The 22,629-nt window shown below is 36.4% G+C and overlaps 1 protein-coding gene across 8 annotated transcripts in view; it reads left to right on the forward strand.

Moving 5' to 3' along the window:
* Positions 1 to 1,745: 1,745 nt before the first annotated feature.
* The window catches only part of LOC131149103 (protein ACTIVITY OF BC1 COMPLEX KINASE 7, chloroplastic), a 41,155-nt gene continuing 20,271 nt past the window's right edge, over positions 1,746 to 22,629 (forward strand). For 3 of the 8 annotated variants that reach the window (XR_009135129.1, XM_058099198.1, XM_058099200.1), the window contains exons 1-6: positions 1,764 to 2,197; positions 2,688 to 3,278; positions 3,562 to 3,705; positions 3,854 to 3,979; positions 5,567 to 5,654; positions 17,205 to 17,298. Coding sequence is in view for 7 of the 8 variants with exons in the window: in XM_058099198.1 (XP_057955181.1) it covers positions 2,703 to 3,278; positions 3,562 to 3,705; positions 3,854 to 3,979; positions 5,567 to 5,654; positions 17,205 to 17,298 (1,028 nt within the window). In the remaining variant the exon portion in view is untranslated. Of the gene's footprint in view, positions 2,198 to 2,675; positions 3,279 to 3,561; positions 3,706 to 3,853; positions 3,980 to 5,566; positions 5,655 to 17,204; positions 17,299 to 22,629 lie in introns of all 8 variants that reach the window. The other 5 variants (XM_058099197.1, XM_058099194.1, XM_058099195.1 and 2 more) reach the window with 4 other exon arrangements.

A 22,629-nucleotide genomic window follows, 5' to 3' on the forward strand; every position in this document is an offset into this window, starting at 1 on the left:
TTACAATTTGATTGAATGCGTTGATGTGTTGGTTCAAATCCGAACCTTCCACCATCTTAAGCCAATATAACTTTTTCATAAGAAAAAGTTTAATTGTAAGAGACTTAGACATGAATCGGCTTTCAAGCTTTTGCCAAACAGCTATAGGAGAATCTTCTTCCATAACATGATACAAAATGTCATCAACCAAACACAATCTGATAGTAGTCACAGCCTTTGCCTCCAATTCCTTCCAATTTGCCTCATCCATGCCTTCCAGTTGAAATCCATATAAGACCTTCACCATCCCTTGCTACATGAGCAAATCTTTCACCCTTCTCTGCCATAAATTGAAATTCCCGGTTCCATCAAACTTGACTACGTCAAATTTCACAGACGAAGTACGTGAAGCCATTACAACAATGCTTTGATACCAATTCATTGTATAAATTGTATTGCACAACGAAATATTGAATCAACGCAATGCAGCAATCAATGATAAAATTATAGAACAACACAACCATGTAGTATGTGTGAAAGTAATAACAAGAGACACAAAAGATTACATGGTTCGACAATGCCTATAGTCATGGGAGCAATCAACAAACTTTCTTATTATTTGGTGTCAAAGACACTAACATTGTTTACAAATACATCACCAATGACATATAAATAGAGTTTCCGAAGGCTTTCCCTCCAAACCCTAACCAACTTAACGTCTATCTTTTAATATTAAAAAATCTGCGCTCAGTTCCCGAGCCAAATCGTCGACGGTTTATAACATACCATCGATAGTTTCAGATTTAATGTAAATTGTTTAAAATTAGGTGCCAAACCATCGACGGTTATGGTGAATACGTCGACGGTTTCCTTTGCTGCTCCCAACACTTTGATTTTCCATCATGTTCTCTCTTTATACATGCATCGTATTCAGTATATGAGCCCAATATCGTAACAATATTACTTTTAGATAAATACTTTTTCAAATGAGTACATTTTCAAAAAGTGCTTTTCTGCAAGTGGTTCTAAATAATCCCCAAGTACATGAAAATTCTTAATCAGATTAGCATTTACATAGATTCAATTCCATGTTTATGCATAAAAAACATTCTCATTATTTTCAGAATTGTGATATATAATTTACAAAAAAGTTGTAATGTATGGCTGTTTGGTGGTATAAAAGAATTATTTAAGGGCATTTTTGTCCAAAAAGTAGCACTTTTATTTTATCATTTTGACCTCCATCAAGAAAACTAATAGTATTATAACTGTTTATAGTTTTGGAAACAACAAAGGGATAGTAAATTAAACCATTGGGAGGATTTATGTAATTTTTTTCAAAATATTAATTATAATCATCCTTAGGCTTGTAATAAGAGAATTCGATTGAGAAAAATACAAATATCCTGAGATGATTTTAGTTTATTTTTATTTAACGATTTTTACTATAGGGATCCTTTGTAACTAAATAGTTACTTTTACTATAACTAAATAGATAAGTCAAGTTTTGGTCTCACTTCTAAAAATTATGGGATAATTATAGCATTACATATGGCCAATGGAGTGAATATATTTTTTCCATTCTTTTAATACTATTTTCTTATTGTCAAATAATCGTCAAGTTAAATTTCCTACTAAATATGTCAATAATCAAAACTTGAGAGTTGAGACTATGAAATGTTTCCCGACCCACCATGAGCTCCCAATTGACGCTAGAAAAAAAATAAAAAAAAATAAAAATGAAAAAAGAAATGACATGCAAAAAAGGTTGCTGTGAATAATTTCAAAGAAGGTGGAGTGTGTGATTTCATCTGGCCCTGCAATCAACGGGCAAGAGAATTCACCGGAATCAGTAAGCTACTGCCTAAAAACCACAAAATCCAACGGCCACATATGAAGCAACGGAAAGGTGGTGGTTGAGTTCGTTTGTCGTTAACCCTGACCGTGTATGGTCCAAACTCCAGACGTTAGAAGCGAGGACACGCTATTGCCACCGGTGCACGACACTCTTTACCCTTCCACTCTCAATGTCTTCCCACCTTCAATCTCTTTCGCAAAAAATCAATGATTTTCTCAATAATTTCCTTGCCAGTTGAAAACCCCTTTAAATCTCCACCTGACCTCGCTGCTTTCTGCCTGCAGATTCAATATTACTGTGCAGTCATCCTGCAGACACTGAATGACCCAATTGTATTCGATTCTGAATCTTAAAACCCAAGTATCCTTCACTCCCTCCACCCCATCATTTCGAGCTAATTGTTTTGCTGCATTGAATTTCTGTGTACCCATTAATTAGTTTAATTTTTCACAGATTTCTCAGTTTTCCTTTTGTGATTTTGTTTATGCAAACACACACACACACACACACACACCCACATATACATCTTTCATTCGTGTCTCCTTCCAAGGGTGGTCTATATTGGATCTGTATAAATATCAATAATTTCCTAATTGATGGTCTGTTTAGTTATGCCAAAAGAACTAGAAATAGAAAAAAGAGAGGGAATAATAATTAAAAAGTTTTCACTATTTCCATCATGTTCCCTATTATGTTGCTTTTTGTTGGAGATTGGAAAGAAATAGTATCAGAACTGTTTTGGTTGCCGCAGCAGTTTTTTTCTTCTCTTTCTGTTGTTCAAGCTTCATATGTTTTATTTCTTGTTTGGAATTGTTCGTCTTGCTATTGATATTCACAGACAATTATACAGGTATCTTTACTATAAATGGCAGCAACACTAGCTCACTGCAGCAGTTACTGCCACAAGGTAGATTTGATGAATCAAGGAAGGGCAGTTGAGAATCTGAGCTTTTCAAGCTCAATTTGTTCCCAAAAATTTCTTAAGCCCAAGAGGCAGGTGTTTTATCTGCACATTACCAATAAAATTCTCAGGCTTCGAGTGGAAGTCCAACAGACTAGATCATCTCCAAGATTAGGTACTAATGGACGAGCTAGGAAAATGGTACCTGCAGGTGAAGTGGTGAAAAAGAAAAACCCATCAGTTAGCAAAGTGGAGATAATAAATGGCTCAAAGAGGGTTGTTAATGGAGCTACCCTGACTACGATGACTACTGCTCCTGCCTTGATTAAGACCTCAGGGATAAAAGACACTAAAGAGCTTTCTCTGATGGAGGAGCTTAAAGTTCTGCCTTCAGATGAAGGTTTCAGTTGGGCCAATGACAATTATAGTTCTTTGCAGAGGACTATAGATGTTTGGTCTTTTATTATTTCTCTACGTGTCCGTGTGCTGTTGGATAATGCAAAATGGGCATATTTGGGTCAATTCACTGAAGAAAAGCAGGTGAATTATTGCCATTATCTAATGCTCCCAGGATAACTCAGGCTACATGCTTTGTATGTAGGAATGGAATGGGGAATCAAGTTTTTCACTTATTTTCTACATGTTCCTCATTCATCTTTTTATTACGTTTCATTGCCATCCCATTCCATTCTGTGGTCCAAACATGGCATGTATTTCAATTATGAAATAGAAACTTATAATTCATTGCTATCTATGCCATGTTGAGCAAGCCTTTGTTAGTTCGACAGTGTCTTTTATTTTGCTTCTATAAATCCTTTCTCAGAAGAAAAGAAGGAAAATAACTGCATCGTGGTTACGGGAACGTGTACTGCAACTTGGTCCAACTTTCATTAAACTTGGGCAGTTATCTTCAACAAGGTCAGATCTGTTTCCACGCGAGTTTGTGGATGAGCTAGTTAAGTTGCAGGTACTTCTTGATATCCTTGTGTTGACAGCCTTTATGCTCACCTTCTTATGCTTTGGAATATGGATCTCCAAGCATTTGTGTGTCTTCTCTAAATCATAAATGAATTGTCTGAACTCTCTGATATTTTCTTCTACAAATTACGACACAGGATAGGGTACCTGCCTTCTCACCAAAGAAAGCTAGAGAATTCATCAAGAGTGAACTGGGAGCATCTGTAGACATATTGTTTAAGGAATTCGAAGACCAGCCTATTGCTGCAGCTAGTCTTGGTCAGGTGTTTGCTCCATGTTAATCTATTATTCTCTTTTTTGTCCTGATTGATTTTTTTTTTTTTTTAAATTGATGTTAGGGTGCTTTAATATCCACTTCAAACAACTTGGTAGCATACAGGTCCCTTCAAAAAAACAAAAGGATGAATGGACTGATAAATTAAAATTTCTTCATCAGTTTACGAGACAATTGCTTATCTTTACATAACCTTGACATCTCAAGGATTCAATGTTTAGACAACTATTATCCCTTTTTTCAAAATTTAATAAACATGAATCCTTTAAATTTGTATAGATGGAATCCTTTAATCAAATAGAGGCAGCACCAACCAAAAGAGGACAGGATGGGTGAAGAGGACAGGATGGGTGAAGTTGTCTAGGTTTGTTAGGCCATGTAAATACAAACTAAATATTGCATTGGTAAGAATGATCAACTTGGTTCAAGTTGAAGGTTGTACAAAAACAAGTTGAGGGATTAAAAAGGAGCATTGAAGGGCAAGGAATTGACAGATATTGTTTTGATGGAAGACTTGATAGTGGATAGATTTGGAAGTTAAAAATGGATCTCCACTTCAATTCCAAGTGGTTGGAATATAAGATTTTGTGAATCTGATATTTGCATTCTGTAGAAGGGGGGGGGGGGGGGGGGGTTGCAGTGTTCTTGAATGGGGAGGAGAGCTTCATTTTACACTAGTAATGGCCATTCAGGATAGGGCTCAAAAAAGGAGAACTAAGTAGCCTTAAGAAGCTCAAGGGTGAGGGTTGGCAGGTGAAGGGATTTGATGGCTGGAGAGATTCCAATACTAGGGGAATTTCTGGGATGGTGAGAAAGAAAGAAAGAGCTCAATGGCCTTAAGTACCAAAAGATCCCAACAATATCATGATTGAGGATATTTAAGAGAGAGAGGCAAACATGTGATGATGTCATCCTCTAATGAGAGAATGCCACGTTAGCTCACAAGCAATGAAAAAAAGAGATAGATTTTTGGTCCAATGGAGTGGCAACACATGGTCAAGGTGAGAGAGAAGAAAAGGGTACACATGGTCATAACTCATAAATGACCCATGACCAAGCTAGAGCAGCCTATGAAAAGGATAAGGAGTTTGAACTCCCTGTAAGGAACTTCAATTCAATCTTCCCATCCCAAGAATCTCTGGAAAATCTCAAGATTGGAATTGGTAGGGAGATCCTGCCATGTGTCTCCATGGCCTATCTTGGGCACAAGTATTGCCAGTCTGACCTCTTGCAAATATGAAACATTAGATAATTAACAATTAGTTCATAATTGTGTTCATGCTAGTTCAATGTGAAACAATCTCGTAGTCTGGGGCAAAACAGTTGTTTTATGCATTCTGCATTCTAAAATTACCAAGTAGTAGTATAGAGATAGATCAGCATCAGATTTTGTTTCTACTGCTTGAATATTTTGGATATATTTTTAATGGTCCTACCCCCATGCTAGTATAAGTGATGAATGATGAAGTTAATGCATCAATGGCTAAAACAGGTTGATGTTTATCATTAGTTATTTATTTATTTCTTTCGGATTGATCCTTTCTCTGATTTAAATTCTGCGGAGCACTGTTTTTAGGTACATCGGGCTGTCCTGCATAATGGAGAAAAGGTAGTTGTGAAAGTTCAGCGGCCTGGTCTCAAGAAACTTTTTGACATTGATTTACGTAAGCAATGCACATTCATTTGACATCCTTTCCATTGTTCTTTTGCGCTTTTCTGGCTTTGTAGCTTGAACATCACTTGTTTAGTATGTTGTTCCAGTATATGGCACCCAAGAAGAGGGAAGGGGGGGGGGGGTGAATTAGGTGTTTAAATTTTTACCAAATTTTAACAGTCAAATTAATGTTGCAATAGAATAAAATAAAACAAACACAATATAGAGAGACAAACAATTTATAGTGGTTTGGTCAACCTTGACCTACATCCATTCCCCAAACAACTTGCTTGAGATTTCAGTATCAGTCAATATATCAATTACAATGTGCTAACAAGCACTTTGGACTACCTTTCCTCACTAAGGGTAATCCCACTTGGCTAGAAAGCCAACAACTTCGTGCTAAAAAGCACTTGAAGGCAACCTGTCATTACTCTGGTAAACTACCCAGAATCAGTTACATGAAAATGTAAAGATAATAACAAAATATCAATGACTCACACACACTCAGGCTCTTCTCGTGTTCGCCCAAAAATAAATATATTAGAGACTTGATGAACTAAGAGAAATTTTAAAACTTTCAACCTATTTGAGAGAAGCATAAAAAATTTACCAGTTACAACACAAGTCAGCAGAGCACAATGTAGAATTGTAGAATGCAAGAGCCTTTTGAATAACAAGCTTCAAAATTTGAAACATCTTGAGTTGCTTAAGCAATTATCACACAATAGAACTTTGGGTTCTAGCTTACAATGACTCTTTCTAGCTGAGGATGTTCTTAAGCTTTCTCACAATCAGTATTCAGTGTCCTCTCCTTGAAGTGAGCAGTGAGTTTGATTTATAGAAGAGCTTCAAGCACTAGCTGTTTTAACCTCCAACTAACTGCATTAAATTTCCTTAAAGACAAATTTGAATATTAGCATAAGGAAGATCAAAAGACAGCATAGAGCACAGATACTTTGCCTAATTTTTGTTCTAACAAGATATATTTCGTTCCCAAGATAATTTTAAGCTTATAGTCAACATAAATAAATAAAATTTTAGATAAGCGTTCAGCAGAGTGTGTGCAGCAAACCATTTGAAGTTGATTACAAAATTATTCGATTGATAATCAAGAATATTATCTCAAAATATCTTAGCCAAATTAATCACCATTCTATGCTTCAAGCTTAATTAAATTGCATTAGAAATTATGATTTATAAAATATGCATTAACAGAAGAAATTAATCATCAACTAATTCAAGTTTATTTTCTAGCCTAGAGATCTACTAATTTGATTTTCTGATTTTGTGGCCTTCCTAATTTGGTGGTCTTCCTTTACTATTTATCTTGTAATTGTGTCTCTTGAAATTCCATACGAATGGTTATTCTTCTTCTAAAAAATCCTTCATGGTATCAGAGCCTCGTGCTCTTTTTCTATTTTGTTCTTTCTTCTGATGATGTCGTATAAGTCGGTGATGACTGGCGCCCAAAGAAGTCCTACTGGCTCTTCCGGTACTTCCGAAATCATTCCGCCTAATCCCACTATTCCTCACAAGTTTGTATCTGCTGATTACTATTCCCAAAATTCAGCCCTTTATCTCACGGTTACAAAACTCAATGGGTGTAAGAAACCATGGTTCGAGCATAGCAAAAAACCGTGGCATACGAAGGAGACATGTTGGAAGATTCATGGTAAACCAGCAAATTGGAAGCCAAAATCCAAACGTGACAGTCACGCCTACCAAGCCATTGCTGAAGAGACTCAGGAGCCTTCTACCAACTCGGATGCAGCCCCTTTTACCAAGGAACAATTAGAGCACCTGTACAAATTGTTTCAATCTCCAAAACTGTCCTTAACTCCATCTTGTTCTTTGGTACAGAAGGGTAACTCTCTTGCTACTGCATTTTTAGGTGTTATTCCTAATTCTGTTCATTCTTGGATAATTGATTCTGGCGCAACTGATCATATGACTGGTTGCTCCAAATTGTTCTCATCCTATAGTCTGTGTGCAGGCAATAAAAAGTTTAAATTTCAGATGGTTCACTTTTGGTAATTGCTGGGATAGGAACTATCAAACTCACTTCGTTGTTAACTCTCCATGATGTGCTCTACGTTCCAAATTTTTCTTGCAATTCGTTATCCATCAGTAAAATTACCTCTGGTCATCAATGTCAAGCTAATTTCTACTCTTCTTATTGTGAGTTTCAGGAATTGACCACGGGGAGGATGATTGGCAGTGCTAAGGAAAAAAAAGGACTATTATTTTGATGATGGACCTAACTCTAGTAGACAATGTCAAAGTACTTGCTTAAATCCTGTTTTTGTTTTCAAAGATAATGATATCATGTTGTGGCATTATAGGTTAGGCCATCCTAGTATTCAATATTTAAAATACTTGTTTCCCAATTTATTTTGGAATAAAAGTCCATCTTCTTTTCAATGTGAAGTTTTTCAGTTTTCTAAACATCATCGTGCATCCTTTTCCACCCAACCCTACAAACCAACTACACCATTTACTGTGATTCATAGTGATATTTGGGGCCCATGTAGAACATCTACGTATTCTGGAAAAAAATGGTTTGTGACCTTTATTGATGATCACATGAGATTAAGTTGGGTTTATTTGATAAAGGAAAAATTTAAAGTGGAAACAATTTTCAAAAGTTTTTACACCATGGTACAAACACAATTACAAAAATATATTCAAATATTGCGGGGTGATAATGGTCGAAAATATTTCAAAAACATTTTGGGCCAATTTTTTTAATGAAAAAGGAATTGTTCATCAAAGCTCTTGTGTCAACACTCCGCAACAAAAATGGTTTGGCTGAAAGAAAAAACAAACACTTATTGGAAGTAGCTCGGGCATTGCTTTTTACCAATTAGGTACCTAAATATCTTTGGGGTGAAGCCTTTCTTACTGCTACATATCTCATAAATAGAATGCCTAATAAGGTTTCTTTTGATGGTTTTCATAAGTTTTATCCAAAAAATCGGCTGTCTTCTTCTTTACCACTCAAGATATTTGGTTGTACCGCTTTTGTTCATATTCATAGTCATAATCAAGGAAAACTTGAACCCCGAGCCACAAAATGTGTGTTTGTTGGTTATGCTCCCGCTCAAAAAGGGTATAAATGTTTTGAACCCATTTCCAAAAAAATGTTTGTTACCCTGGATGTTACATTCTTTGAATTACATCCCTATTTTACGCCTCATCTTCAGGGGGGAAACCAAAACAAATATTCGGCCGTGTTTCATGATTTTTTCCAAACTGAAGACTTGCAAAATGGTCCTTCCCCAACTTAGATTATTCAACCTGAAAACCCAAGCTTTATTATTCAACTTGAAAACCCAAGTTTTATTATACCAGGAGAAAGTGAGTCAAGTTTTTTAGACACTGAAAAGGCATGTCTTCTGGCAGTGCCATCTCATGATGTTCATGATCCTATAATGACTAACAAAGGAGAAACAAAAAAAAAAAAAAAAAAACACCATAGCATTGGTACCATTTGACATTGTCTACTTGCAACAAAGGACAACTTGAAAGAAAGGGTCTTCCAATCCTTTACACTATCCATAATCCGTAGACCCTCTAGGTAATGTCCTCATCGAGCCTTTACCTCATGTTCAGTCCATTTCATCTTTGAGTTCTGAGTCCTTTAGTTTTGAACCCGAGTCTGGGTCCAATCCTAAGTTTGATGATTCTGAACTTCCCATTGCTGTCCGGAAGAGTGTGAGGTCTTGCACCCAACATCCATTGTCCAATTATGTGTCATGTGAAAATCTCTTACATGTTTTTCGTGCTTTTGCCTCACAATTGTCTTGTATGGAGATTCCTAATACTGTGCAGGATGCTCTAAAAGTTCTTGAGCGGAAGGAGGTTGTTTTCGAGGAGATGAAAGCTCTTGAAAAAAATGGCACGTGAGAGTTAGTTGATCTACCAAGAGGAAAGACAACTGTAGGGTGCAAATGGGTGTTTATAGTCAAGTATAAATCTGATGGTTCTCTAAAACGGTATAAAGCTCGATTGGTCGCCAAGGGATTCACTCAGACCTATGGCATTGATTACTTGGATACATTTGCCCCAGTTGCAAAGCTAAACTCTGTAAGAGTTCTTTTGTCACTTGTAGCTAATCTTAACTGGCCTCTATAACAGTTGGATGTAAAAGATGCATTTCTTAATAGAGACCTGAAGGAAGAAGTGTACATGGATGCACCTCTAGGATTTGGTGAAAAGTATGGCACAAAGGTGTGTAAACCGAAGAAGTCCTTATATGGGTTAAAATAGTCACCAAGAGCCTAGTTTGAGAAATTCACTCAGTTTGTTAAAAGTCAGGGGTATACTCAAGGGCAAGGCGATCATACGATGTTTATAAGACATTCACAGGATGGGAAGATAGCGATATTGATTGTGTATGTAGACAATATAATTCTCACTAAAGATGACGTACTTGAGATGAATCGATTGAAGACTTCCCTCTTATTAACATTTGAGATCAAGGACTTAGGATCTCTGAGGTATTTCCTTGGAATGGAGGTTGCTCTGTCGAAGAAAGGGATTGTTGTCTCCCAACGGAAGTATGTCCTTGACCTCCTTAAGGAGATTGGAATGAGCGGTTGTAGGCCAGCTGACACTCCAATAGATCCCAATCAGAAACTTGGAGATGATAAGGAAGGTGATCTAGTGAATACAACTTGGTATCAAAAGTTGGTGGGAAAGTTAATTTACTTATCACATACACAACCTGATATTGCTTTTGCTGTGAGTTTGGTAAGTCAATTTATGCATTCACCCCACGAGAAACCTCTTGAAGCAGTTTATTGGATTCTCAGATACTTGAAAAGTACACCAGGCAAGGGTTTACTCTTCCAGAAGGCCACACAGCAAAACATAGAGGTATACACTGATGCAGATTGGGTAGGCTCAATTATTGACAGGAGATCCACGTCAAGATACTGTACTTATGTTTGGGGAAATATGGTCACATGGCGAAGCAAGAAACAGAATGTGGTTGCAAGGAGCAGTGCCGAGGCAGAATATAAGGCTATGTCTAACGGAGTTTGTGAGATGCTATGGTTGAAGAGAATTCTTGAAGAGCTGCGGATGCCGGTGAACATGGCGATGAAGTTGTATTGTGACAACAAAGCTGCTATAAGTATTGCTCAAAATCCAGTACAACATGATCGCATGATGCATGTAGAGATTAACAGACACTTCATAAAAGAGAAGATTGATAGTGGAGCTGTTTGCATGCCTTTTGTTCCTACTACTCAACAAATAGCCGATATCTTCACCAAAGGACTTTTCAAACCCAATTCTGAGCTCTTGTAAGCAAGTTGGTCATGATAGATATCTACGCTCCAACTTGAGGCAGGGTGTCGGATTTCTAGGGAATAAATTAGGAAATTCTATTTTTTGAATAAAATTTGAAATTACTATTTCAAATTCTAGTAGTTTCAGTTTCCTATTTTCTAGCCTAGAGATTTGCTGATTTGATTTGCTAATTTTGTGGTGATTTGATTTGCTGATTTTGTGGCCTTCCTAATTTCATGGTCTTCCTTTACTATTTATCTTGTAATCGTGTCTCTTGAAATTCAATAAGAATGGTTATTCTTCTTCTAAACATTCCTCCAGTTGTGTATTGTCAATAGTATTTTTTTTTAATCCAATTTGAAGGATTTTTGAGAAGAAGAGTAACCATTCTTATTAAATTTCAAGAGACACGATTACAAGATAAATAGTAGAGGAAGGCCACCAAATTAGGAAGGCCACAAAATCAGCAAATCAAATCACCACAAAATCAGCAAATCAAATCAGCAAATCTCTAGGCTAGAAAACAAGAAACTGAAACTACTAGAAGAAAGCACTTTGCCTAACCCTACCGAAGGAGATGAGGAATCAGAACCATCATAGAAGCTTTTGAGAATATTGGAGCATGAGGATAAACAAATTAAGCCATATGCAAAGGGGGTGAAGATTGTGAATTTCGGAAGGGAAGATGCTTCATAAGAGGTGAAAATTGGTACTTTGATGAATTCAAAAGTGAGACAAGAAGTGGAGTTATAAGGATATATTTTTCGGGTCCTATTAGGATATGCCTAGGTTGTATAAACTATAAAGACATCGTGGCTCATCCGATATTAGTATTGCCTAACTGCAAAACTATGAAATAGAAACTCAGAAAAATGTACTAGATTGGCAAGTGAAAATAAAGGAAGAGGCCAAGGAAAAAATTGATGCAGGATTCTTAGAAGTGCGTAACTGTCTGCAAGAGGCAGTTAACATTGTTCTAATTCCCAAGAAGGTGGACAAAGTAAGAACATGTGTTGATTATTGTAATCTAAACAAGGCTAGCTCAAACGATGAATTTTCATTAACCCACATTGACATGTTGGTGGAAAATATAGGAGGGCATAAACTATTTCATTCATGGATGGTTTCTTTGGGTATAATCAAATAAAGATGGCAGGATAGGATAAAGCGAACCACATTCATTACTCAATAGGGCACGTTTTGCTACAAAGGGATGCCTTTTGGGTTAAAAAATGTTGGTGCAACTTATCAAAGAGCAATGGTGACATTATTCCATAACATGATGCATAAAGGATTGAAGTATATGTGGATGACATGATTGCCAAATCCAAGAATAAAGAAGAACATCCCCAAGTTTTGAAAAAAGTTGTTTGAAACACTAAGAAAGTACAAGTTAAGGTTGAATCTAGCTAAATGTACCTTCGGGACAACATCTAGAAAATTGTTGGTATTTGTTGTTACCCAAAGAGGAATTGAGGTAAATCCCACTAAAATTTCAGCCATAGAGAAGCTGAAACCTCCTTCCACTCAAAAACAAGTATGAGGATTCTTGGGAAGACTAAATTACATTGCTCGGTTTTTATCTCAATTAACTGCTAGATGTGAGTTTATTTTCATATTGTTGAAGAAAGATAATCCTTGTATTTTGAATGATGAATGCCAATAAGCCTTTGATAAGATTAAATTATATCTGAAGAATACACCGGTGTTGACGGCTCTAATTCTTGGAAAGCTTTTGATTCTATACTTAACAGTATTAAAGGAATCTATGGGGTGCATGTTGTGCTAGAACTTGAAGAATTGTCATTTGCTTCCTCTGCTTCTACATCTCACCAATGTCGGCGGTTATAGGTTGCACAAAGTTTAGCTTCTCATAAATATGTTTCATCTCTCCAAAGCAATTTGCAATACTTTTGTCTCCTTGTTGTATTTGAAAGTACTCCTGGGATAAATCATACGTACGTGTAATGTTGCTAGAGTATAGAAGCTTCATATGATCCTAAATATTTTTGCACATATCTAGATGTATGCACGTCCATGCAATATGGGGCTCCATTGAATTCCACAAGAAAGAAAAAATTGAGGCATCTTGCTGAATCCACACTTCTTTTCTCCCCTCATCAGATGGATCAGATTGGAGCAAGTGGTTAGATTTTTCTAATCCGGCTAAATAAACCCGAATAACCTTTGATCATCGAACATAATTCTTTCAATCCAACTTTTGAGTTGTTATCTGTGGCAACGATGAAGGAAACATGTTTTTGGGATTCAGACTCCATTCCAACATTGACAAACCCATAGCCATGCCAATATCAAATGAGGACAATAATCAAAACTGATTGGGACAACCACAAATAATCTGAAGCACAAAAACAACGACGAATGAGGTGAACCACTTACCAACTGATATACAATGTGACAGCCTCACAACTCAACTTACGAACACTACCATTGCTCCAAGAACTCACAAAAGAGCCTTTACCAAGACCGAACATATGGATTACCATGAGAGCATGGTTGAAACAGATTGGATATTTGAGCAAAAAACATGCCCAATAGCTTGATAATATGGTCTAGGGAAGGAATCAGATCATGGTGGGGGGAAAACAATAGACAAGGTGGCCGGAATCTCTCACACACACTAGTGTGTGAGGTCGGGACTGCCAGTAGTTGCAGACGTGTGGGGGCGCGTGAGGTACTTTCCGACGATGGGGTTTTGTAGGGTTAGGCTTCGGAGGGTTTTGCTTTTAGCTATATTGTTGGTTTTATGAAATAATGAAGGGTGGAGGTGGATTTGAGAAGGGTAGTGATGGGAAGTTGTTTTCCAGCGATGGCCGAGTGTTATAGGGTTTAGGTTGGATCACTTTCTGATATCATTTTGACATTTTTTTAAATGAATGACCTAACTTGAGGATAGGTCTCTCCCTCTATTTATAATACAAATCAAATACATTCTAATGACCATAATACCCTTACTAACTCCCACTAATTAACATACTAACACACTTAATAATAATACTAAAAGACTTAAATAACCTTTAAAAATTTTAATCAAAATATAGATTTTTCAACCAAGATTTCAAGTGTTTTCAAAATCACCAAATTGTTTTTCAATTAAAAATGTCTTGAGTGAACTAAATATGGTTTGATTCCTCTTTTAAGGATATGTAGGCAGTGTACTTTGTAGATTCAGCCATAACAACTAAAAAAACCAAAAATCCTTTCGTTTTCTATTCTTTTTCTTTTAATGTTTTGTGTATTGTTTGACAATTTGCAAGGGCATAATAGTAAGGTCTCTATGAGGTTAAGTCCTTTACATAGGCCTTATGAAAGCCTTTTCGAAGGGGCTCTGGGTGAATAACATTTTCTAGAATGAAAATTAGGGGAGGTAATTGTCTTTTGCCTATAGTCGACCAGCCTGGTTCGAGAGCAACACAAATTGATTGGCCTCTCGGGGGTGGTCGATTGGTCCTTGCTTCCTCCATTTTTTCATGATTTCTACTATGTTTTATTTTGTAAAAATCACACATACACAAAGTAAGAATGGTAACCATTCATGAAATGGGTTTTTTAGTGTGCTAATGACTTAAGTCCACTTGAAAGGAATTAAGAAATTACCTTTCCTATACACAATTGTGCTTCTGAACCTACAACTCTTAAAAAAAGGATTTTCTTTATTTTGTCTTTTCAAAAACTAATGTAAAGTGGCTACTCCATTTTCTAAAATAAAAGGGTGGGTTAGATAACCAATGGTTTGCTTATCTATACTTATTTTCAAAATGGTCACCAAGCTTGTTGGCAACCAAACGGGCCACCCAAGTCTAGTCTAGGCACTACTAAAAGTATTTACGTGCAGTATTTTATGTACTATCCTAGTCTGTTCTGCATATATAGACTTCATTGCACCTTTTTCCAGTGGTTGTATCTATTGGGTAGATTTAATTCCGTACCATCGGATTTGGCAGTTTATTTTTAACATTCCTGATTATACCGATGTGTATGTGTGAAGTGTGAAATCTGCCATCAAACACCATGTTGTGCAGCATGTACTCGTGTGACGTGTGCATGTGAATAGTCATTGTGGAATTGCACCTAATGAGGCCCTCCTTTATCTAATGAAAAATATTTGTAAATGCTTGTGTATGGAGGCATTGAAGTGCAACTTAAAATTTTCTTCTTGCCTTCTTCTTCATTCTTTCTTTGAAAACCAAAGCCTTCAAAAATTGCCAACCATTTTTCAAAGTAAATTGTTAGGTCCAAGGGAGTCTTTATGGGCGGGCTTGATATACATGGATTAGCACCAACTTTTCCCAAAATTTTAAGACTATGGATTTTGGGCCCAACCATGTATATAAGCACCCATCCTTCACTCTATTTTTTCAATGCAGGACAAATTCACAAGTGAAATTCACAAGTGGAATTCTTTACAATATCCCCCTCACTAGTGAATTTCAACCACTCTCCCTTGAATGGAAGCCATTTTTGATCACCCAATGTCATGCAATCGACTGGGAGTCATTAGTCAACATGGGAAAAGGCACAAAACGATGAGAGTCCACTCATTGGCACTCCTCTTTTGAGTCTCTACATTGGTAGGAACACATACATGAAAACTTGAGCCCAATTTGAACTTCCCCCTTTAGCGGAAACCATCTCCCTCCTAGGACCAAAGCCCATATGCTTCAACAGTTGCTCAAATGGGCCTTACCTCTGCACCTTATGTGCCTTGAATTGCATTTCATATGCCTCCAAACCAATCCTACCTCTCATGTCTTTGCCCTATTCGTATCCATCTACCAAGCCTAGATGATCCTTATTGGTCTCGGTCACATAGTTGATCCTTTAATTATTAGCACGTTAGGAGAATTGCTTCACATCTCTACTTTACAATGTCAGTTGCCTAAAGTTGTGAACCATCAGCTCTATCACCATTTGTTAGTACTGAGGGAGTCTTCATGAGCAGGCTTGATATACATGGGTAAGTACATACTTGACCCAAAAGCTTAAGCTTATTTGGGTCTTGGGCTAAATCATGCATATAAACACCCATCATTCACTCTATTTTTCCAACATGAGACAAACTCACAAGTGGAATTCTCAACATAAATAAAAAACAATTTAATGTTGAAAATTATATTCTAAAAGAGACATTAGAGCAATATTGCAAGCACTTTGTATGCCTGAAGGAATGTCATGAGTTGAACCTTCAATTAGCAGGAACACATTAAGCTTTGTTAAAATTGCATAATAGACAAATCTTTGAATTGGAAAGTTTTGACTAATTGGATTTGTCCAAAACAGAGCCCTTTATCTATTTATTCTACTAACTAGATATGTCCAACACAAAGTCCTTCCACTACATGACACCATTAATATCCTTTAATGAATGTTTATAGTTAAAGCCCTTTTTAAACTCTTGAAAATAGACCATTTCCATGGTCACATTGGTAGACTTATCAAAGTACTCTTGTAAGTAAGATCCTAGACATAAAGAAGTCTTCGTTGGAGAGATATTAAGACCATCCTCAGGGTCTCACCTAATAAGTTTAAGCTTTTAGGTGAACTAGTGCCTTCGGTGATTTCACTATATTGAGCCTCTATGACCAAAAGTTCTAGAGTTCAAACCTCAGCCCCATTCTTCTAATTAAATTAAAAAACTATAGACAAGGTGTGATGGGCCTGTGCTTTATCCACTCTTGAAGCTCAATGGTCTTTGTAGTGTGTGGGCGTGTTAGAGAGATATTAAAACCATTTTTGTGACCTCACCTAACAAGCTTAAGCTAGGTGAATTGATTCCTTGACAGCTTTAGGCCTATTAAAAGCATATAGCTCACCTTAATTTTTCATTATGGTTACAAAATACCTCACATCAGGATGGCATTCATTATGATGTGTGCATCCAATCACGTGATATCAGATATACTACCACTTATTGAACTCAAAGAATGAAGTTTTCATGCATTAAATTGAAGTTCTATTGGATATCGATTATAGTCCCATCCTTATAGTGGGATTAAGGCTATTTTTCTTGATATTTCTTTTCTTAGTAGATCATCCAAATTTTTTCCCATTGAATAAATAAACTCTTGTAACATATTTGTTTTTCCTTAAAGAGTACAGTTGAAAAATGGCTTGACATAGAAACATAAAAGAATATATTACACACCTTTCTTATATCTTGGTCTACTCATGAAACATTGAAATTTACGGTTTCCAATTATGTTATTTTGTTGGTTTACTGAAATTTTCTGCATCTATCCAGGAAATTTAAAGTTAATTGCAGAGTATTTTCAAAATAGTGAAACTCTTGGAGGTCCAACAAAGGATTGGGTTGGCATATATGAAGAATGTGCTACGTAAGCATTGTATAATTTGAATTTGTTCTGTTCATTCAGTTTCTATTTCAAATTTCATAGAATTATAAATATATTAAATCTAATATCTGTTTGAGGGCTCACCAACTTTCGCTTCTGGATCTTTATTTTACAATTTTTTTCTTTCTTCCAAAATTCATAACAAAATCGAGTGGCAGCCTGAAATGATTAAATCTAAAAATTCATAACAAAATCAAGGTTGATTTGTTTCTTTCTTCCAAGTACATCCTCTTCATGTAATCTATGAAGGGAGATTGAGCTAACAGATGTTATGTTAAAGCAGATAAACCTAGAAAATGGCTTTTTGAGATAATTTTTTTTTTATTTGATTGAATTGACAGTTACGTAAGTATTTGAGAATTCCCTCATATTGTCCGAAAAATTTGCATTTTTTCACTGAGAGAATTACCCAACTAGCTGTCCTCTTGTTTATCACTCTTCTTCTCTAATGCAAAGGACAAATGATCTATTGAAAAACTAATAGTAGCCAAGACTCCCATCCAAAACTGTATTTGGACTATCCTATTCAAAAAGTGGAAGTTGTTTGGTAGGTAGCATGTTTTTGGAAGCATCTGATCTCATTTAATTTTTCTTTCTCTTCACTTGCCCTCTACAGCTCAAACAATTTGAAAATGGGGCAACAATGCATATGGAAGCAAACCACCCCAACCCCATTCCCATCCAAAGTGCAACCTTGAAAAATAAGTTCTATTGTGTGAGGAGTTGTGAAAGGAGAGTCAACTAACATGTTTTTGTTTATTTAATACTACTACCTATGTAACTGTTAGTGAGGGTTTACGGTCATTGCGAGATAACTGACATACGTTATAAATAAAGAGGGAGACTTATAGCTATGGTTATGCTTTCCAATTGATCCAACACTTTTAACCTGATAGTGTGAGAGCATGGTCCTAAGACGGCAAGACCTAAACCCTAACACTTCGTTTGGATTGAGTGATTTGGGGAGAAAAGAAAAGAAGCCTCTCTAAATCACTTGTTTGATTTGCATTTTATAAAAATAAATGAAGGGAAAGGGAGAGAATTGGAAGGAGACTAAAATCCCCTCATAACCTTCTTTTTGAATGTCTTCGATAGTGGAGAGATTTGGAGAGAAGGATACTTATTATACTTTTTCAGAATATCAAAATACCTCAAGAGAAACGAAAAAAATTACCGTCGTAGTTAAGAAAAAAATGTTTAATTTAGTAAAATATTAAATCTTTTCTTTTGTTTTAAAATATTCAAACTACATAGGAGAGCTGCTAGCATCTGCTGGCTTGAAAACCAACCCAGCAGCGGCTAGAAGAAGTAACTGTCACCGGAAATTTCATGGACAATTCCACACATTCAGGAAACAAAAAACATCTTGAGATCTTGCAAAACCATATCCATTGCCACCCATAGACACTGTCAATCTACGAAGCCCTGAAATTCCATTGCCTGATCCTCCCTCATGCACCCTCATGTGCTGGTTGAAGGCTGGCAGCATCAACTCCACGTGCTGGCATGTGAGGCTTCATACAGTTTTTGTTTTTTCTCTGAAGTCTGAACTAATCCCATATAGTTTGAATCCCTCTATAAATCATATTATCAATTTCTTGGTGATGGATTTTCATCCAAAGATCCAATAATTTAGTTCATGCGTGGAACCCTGGCAATGATCATATTGTACTGTTGGAGGCTGTTTGTTAGTCGCAGGACTCACAGCTGAGTTTATTGGGGCCTAAAACAGTGTTATTTTTTTCTCTGTTCGTGATTTATTCAAGTTGTTTATCTTGTTCATCTGTGGTCTCAGTTGTGTGTGTTGAGATGGAATCCATGAATCCCAATATTATATGTTTCCTTCTTTGTTGCCACATGCTACAATTGATAAGTTGAATGGAAGTAACTACATATGGTGGTCTAAGGCTGTCAAGATCTACAAGCTTTAGTAAGTCCAAACATTTGTTTCGGACTAGTTTGGACCCAATGATGACAAACACAGAAGTACGAGTGCATCCTGTGCAGGAAGACACATTGCTTCTCTACTTATTGGAAATCAATGGAACCCGGGTTGCATGGAGTATGCATCCGGGCATATGCATGAAAACTTGGGACAATGTTAAACTCCTATACTCCTGTAACATAACCTGATGTACAATCTCTCTTGTGAGTACTTTCAACTTGGGCTATGGGAGTGTTAGTGTGTCACTGAGTACTTTGCAAAGATATTGCAACCTAAAACATTATAATCGAAGTGAGCTGATGGCATTCCTTTTGAGTTATAGCAGATTTGAAACCAAAATTCAAACTGGTCCATTCCCAGATTCTTGGTTGTGTAGAGTTGCCATGCATTGCTCACATCTCTAAAGTGCCAACAATTCAACAAGGGGGGAATTTCAAACATTGACACTTCTCCAACATGGGCTTGATGCGCATTGAACACTTCTCAGGCATTTTGGGACTATTTTTATTTCAAGACACGAGTGGATGAAAAAGCTGAAGTGCCCAACACAGACCTGAGAGGACGTATTAGTACAAGGAAAAAAATTAAAATTGTAGGGACCATGTTGCAATATAATCAATTTTTTTGTTACATTATTTATTTATTTATATTTTAGTATATTTGTCTAAATTAGGCGAAGTTGTAACTTGCATTGGTCACATGACCAAAACAAAGAACTTGCATCAATTGAAGAGTCCGAAAGTTAGAGGGGTGACATTTATCATGCAAAATCAATGATGCTTGAATACTTTCTAAATATACTAAAAAAAAGTGTTATTATGACAATCATTTATGAATATATATGTTTGTTTCTCTTATCTTAGTCTCCTTGATGTATTATTTCTTGAACTTTTAAGATTTGACATGTCAGTCATGTATTGTGTTAGACACCCATTTCCATGTCCGTGCTTTATAGGCTGGTGTTTATTCTCACATACTTCGTGCTGCTTCTGATACTCATTCCTCAATTCTTGGTGTTTCAAGAAGAATGCATTTGTCATGCAACACAATTTTCATCAAATGGGTAATAGTAGAAGTCCTCAAGGTGGCTTGAGTAGTTGTGGAGCAGGAAACGGATGTGGTAGAGGGCTCCTACACAAGTTTACTGATTGTGGATTAGGGGGTCATACTATTGAGTGGTGTTGGGATCTTTATGGGAAGCCACCATGCACTGCCGATACAGCCACCCACGTCCACTTTAACTGGATTAGCTATTGGGAGGAACAATACTATGCTTGTTTTCACAAATACTTGAAGTACCTACAGTATTAGACGGCTGACCAAGCATCTTTTCCCATTGCATATCTTGCTCAGATAGGTTATCCTGTAGATTGCTTAATGTCTAGTATCTCGCCCACTTGTTCTTGGGTTATAGGTTCAGCTGCTAATGACCATATGATGTGCATAACCAACTTTTCTGCCCTCCAATATTCTCATAACTTACCTTATAATCTTATATTACCTTTGCTAATAGGTCTACTACTACAATAAAAGGAAGAGGGACAGTAAATCTGCTCTCTATATCACCCTCTATTCTGTTGTACTTATTCTTAAATTTCCATTTAACTTCAAGTCAGTTAGCAAGATTACTGTTAGATTACCACTTTACCTAAAAGCTTAGGTTATTAGCTTGTGGGCCAACATGTATATCAAGCTTTAACACTCCCTGCACGTGCAGCCCGACAGCACATGGAGAGATAAATAGTTGATAAATAACACATGTTATAGGAAATACAATAGTTTTTAAATACCATGCAATAAACACGGGCAAGAAGACTGTAACCCGGAACCTCCTTGCAACCAGCTCTGATACCATATTAGATTACCACTTTATCTAAAAGCTTAAGCTCATAGGTTGTGGGCGAACAACGTATATCAAGCTTAGCTATTACCGAATCCATGAATTATTCCATAACATTTTGTTGTTATTTTCTTATAGATTTGAAGATAAAAGTCAATTGGTGAAGGAATTGAGGTGGGTGGACTTTATTGCTTTTGAGTCACTATCTCCCTCTAATTCCTACACTATTAATTCTACACCACTTCAAATCTACTCTTGCCTTGGTCATTCTAGATGTTTCCTACTTTGAGTCGTAATCTCCCTCTATTGCCTACACTGTTGTCGCTACACCACCTCAAATCTATTCTTGCCTTGGTCATTCTAGATATGTCCTACTTCGAGTTCTATGTCCAGACTTGAGTGTGAGTCTTGTCATTTGGGAAAGCAACATCGTATTCCATTTGCTTCTCGAGCTAACTAATGGGCAGTCAACCTTTGAATGCTACTTTTTTTTTTAGTGTTTAGGGTCCTACTTGTGTTGTCTCAAGTTGGTGCAAGATATTTGTCAATGTCATTGGTGAATACTCAATGATTTGGCTTTATTTAATAAAAGATTGCTTTGAGTTATAATCACATTTTTTATGTTTTTTTTTTAACAAAATAAAAACTTAATTTCATTCACTTGTCCGAAACTCCGGATATTTATTGCTGTGGAGTTCTTTAGTACCCAATTCACTTCCTATGAAACTTACTTTTATGTGATTCATCAGTCATCTTGTGCACATGCTTTGCAATAAAATGGAATCACAGTGAGGAAAGATGGGCAAATCCTTGAAGTCACTAGTACCTTGTTGTATCGTATGAATGTCCCAAAAGTATTTTGGAGTCATGTTGTGCTCATTGCTTCCTCTCTTATTAGTAGAATGCTGTCCTCCGCCCTTGGTGATATAATGCCTTATTTTGGTCTATTTTCAAATGATCCTTTGTTCTCACTACCTCCTTGTATATTTGGGCGTGTGTTCTTTGTCCATCCTTTTATTTCCAGAAGTGGATAAGTTGGATCCTTGTGCTATCATATGTATTTTTATAGGCTACTCTTGTAGTCAAAAGGGATATCATTGTCTCTGTTGATGTTACTTTCTTTGATTTTTTGCCTTTCCTAAGCCTTGCTGATCTTAATAGGTCCTTTCCTTTATGCAGACTTTTGGACTCTGGATAATTGATATCTGTGAATGAAACGTTCCTTCATTTCTTTCCTTTTCAATGAATTGGAGTTTCAATAAATCACTTTAAAGTGCAATGAGTATTTTGTTCTTTTTGTATTTGGTTCTATGGAAAACAAAAATGAAGGTTTTTTAAATACTTAATCTGAAACCTTTTTATTTGTATAGTGTCTGTAGAAATCTCGAGTATCTTGGAGTGATTTAGGGAATATTTATGTAGAGGATTGTATATTATTGAGAGAGATTATTTTAGGAGTTTGTTTCCATATTTAGAATACCCGATTGTATCATAAGTATTGTGTATTGGCTTGTACAAAATTTATTCA

Source organism: Malania oleifera, chromosome 2 (genome assembly GCF_029873635.1).
Source record: "Malania oleifera isolate guangnan ecotype guangnan chromosome 2, ASM2987363v1, whole genome shotgun sequence".
Classification (NCBI taxonomy): Eukaryota; Viridiplantae; Streptophyta; class Magnoliopsida; order Santalales; family Ximeniaceae; genus Malania; species Malania oleifera.